Source organism: Colobus angolensis, unplaced genomic scaffold (genome assembly GCF_000951035.1).
Source record: "Colobus angolensis palliatus isolate OR3802 unplaced genomic scaffold, Cang.pa_1.0 Scaffold19, whole genome shotgun sequence".
NCBI classification, from domain to species: Eukaryota; Metazoa; Chordata; class Mammalia; order Primates; family Cercopithecidae; genus Colobus; species Colobus angolensis.
The window spans coordinates 7,086,823-7,089,086 of record NW_012115043.1 but is presented as its reverse complement, the minus strand read 5'-3'; the positions used below and the strand labels follow the sequence as shown (position 1 = coordinate 7,089,086).

General features: G+C 41.0%; 1 protein-coding gene across 1 annotated transcript in view; it reads left to right on the top strand.

Moving 5' to 3' along the window:
* TRIP4 (thyroid hormone receptor interactor 4) overlaps positions 1 to 2,264 on the top strand; it is an 84,293-nt gene that overhangs the window by 41,753 nt on the left and 40,276 nt on the right. The window contains exon 8 of the mRNA XM_011940565.1: positions 178 to 365. Within this exon, the coding sequence (XP_011795955.1) occupies positions 178 to 365 (188 nt within the window). The remainder of the gene's footprint in view (positions 1 to 177; positions 366 to 2,264) is intronic.

The following is a 2,264-nucleotide window of genomic DNA, read 5'->3' as shown; positions in this document are numbered from 1 at the left end:
GTGCCCCTGCACTCCAGCCTGGGTGACAGAGCGAGACTCCATCTCAAAGAAAAAAAAAAAAAAAAGGAAAAATGCTCGCCGTATGATTTCCTCGTTATTAGCATTCGCTTCATTTTGTCCACCTACCCCAGATTCTTGCCTTATAAGACAGAACTGTATGTTTGTTTTTCTGTGTAGTGGGTTGACCACACAGGTGCAGCCTCACAGAAGAAGGCTTTCCGTTCTTCAGGACTGGGACTAGAGTTCAACTCGCTTCAGCACCAGTTGCGAATCCAGGATCAAGAATTTCAGGAAGGCTTTGATGGTGGCTGGTGCCTCTCTATACATCAGCCCTGGGCTTCTCTGCTTGTCAGAGGGATTAAAAGGTAAGAATAAAAATGAATGTGGGCAGTGGAAGATCTTAGAGTGACATAAATTTAATTTAGAAATATGGATTGAAATTAGTTTTCCTCAATCTGGTGATGAGTTATAACACTCTTCAATAAATAGAACTTTGAACATCATATTCATGTTACTGACTTGGTAGTAGTATATTTTAAAATTAATTTTAAAACATTTAAATTGACAAATATAGTGTTAGTTTTTGTACTGATTAGCTTAAAAAACAAACTGAGCTTAAAAATGCTAAGAAACCAAGTCATAACAAAGATAGAAGACTAATTTTTTCATCTTTGGAGGGAAATCTATTGAAAAAACTTCTCTTGATTTTGTCTTTGTAATATACTACTCAGCAACCTTAATAATTTGATCCTATTTGAAACATAGTTTTGATGCCTATTTACTTATTAAGATACCAGCATAACTGATTTTATTTTCCTGTCCATATATCTAACTATTAATCTGGCTAATAATATTGAGAAACTGTTTTATCACAAAATCCTTTTCTACAAAAGTAGGGGAAATTGAGATAAGTAGAGGTATTATAGAGCTGAGTTATACCTGTTACTGATGATAATATTTAATAGCTTACTATTCCGTGGTGTCTTGTGTTTTTCCTTTTCTTTTCTTTTCTTTTTTTTCTTTTTTTTTGAGATGGAGTCTCACTCTGTCACCCAGGCTGGAGTGCAGTGGCGTGGTCTCAGCTCAGCTCGTTGCAACCTCCACCTCCCGGGTTCACGCCATTCTCCTGCCTCAGTCTCCCAGGTAACGGGAACTACAGGCACCCAGCACCACACCTGGATGATTTTTTGTATTTTTAGTAGAGACAGGGTTTCACTGTGTTAGCCAGGATGGTCTCGATCTCCTGACCTTGTGAACCACCTGCCTTGGCCTTCCAAAGTGCTGGGATTACAGGCATGAGCCACCGTGCCCGGCATGTTTTTTTCTTAATTTGGTTTTTAAAAAGTGTTTTTCTTGGCTTTTATTATACATGTAAATGGAAAACTGTAAAGCACAGAAAAGTAGCTAGAAAAAGAAAGATTACTTGTAGTCCCACACCAAGAAACTGCTGTTATTAGCATTTTGGAGTGTTTCTATTTTTATTGTATTTATTTATTTATTTTTTGAGACGGAGTCTTGTTCTGTCGCCCAGGCTGGAGTGCAGTGGCCCAATATCGGCTCACTGCAACCTCCGCCTCCCGGGTTCAAGCAATTCCCCTGCCTCAGCCTCCCAAGTAGCTGGGATTACAGGCGCCTGCCACCACGCCCGGTTAATTTTTGTATTTTTAGTAGAGATGGGGTTTCACCATGTTGGGCAGGCTGGTCTCAAACTCCTGATACCGTGATCCGCCCACCTTGGCCTCCTAAAGTGCTGGGATTACAGGTGTGAGCCACTGTGCCTGCTTTCTTTTGTTTGTTTGTTTTTTTTTTTGAGACCAAGTTTCGCTCTTGTTTCCCAGGCTGTAGTGCAATGGTGTGGTATCAGCTCACTGCAACTTCCACCTCCCGGGTTCAAGTCATTCTCCTGCCTCAGCCTCCTAAATAGCTGGGATTACACGCATGTGCCACCATGCCCGGCTAATTTTGTATTTTTAGTAGAGATGAGGTTTCTCCATGTTGGTCAGGCTGATCTCAAACTCCCAAACTCAGGTGATCTGACTGCCTCAGCCTCCCAAAGTGCTGGGATTACAGGCGTGAGCCACTGCGCCGGGCTGTTTCTGTTTTTCTTGTGTAAATTGTTAAATGGTGAGAGCATGATATATATGTTTGTGTTTTTTTTCTTTCACTTATCATTACAACATACTTCTTTCCCTTCTTATTTCTTTTTTTTTTTTTGAGATGGAGTCTCGCTCTGTCACCCTGGCTGGAGTGCAGTGGCGCGATCT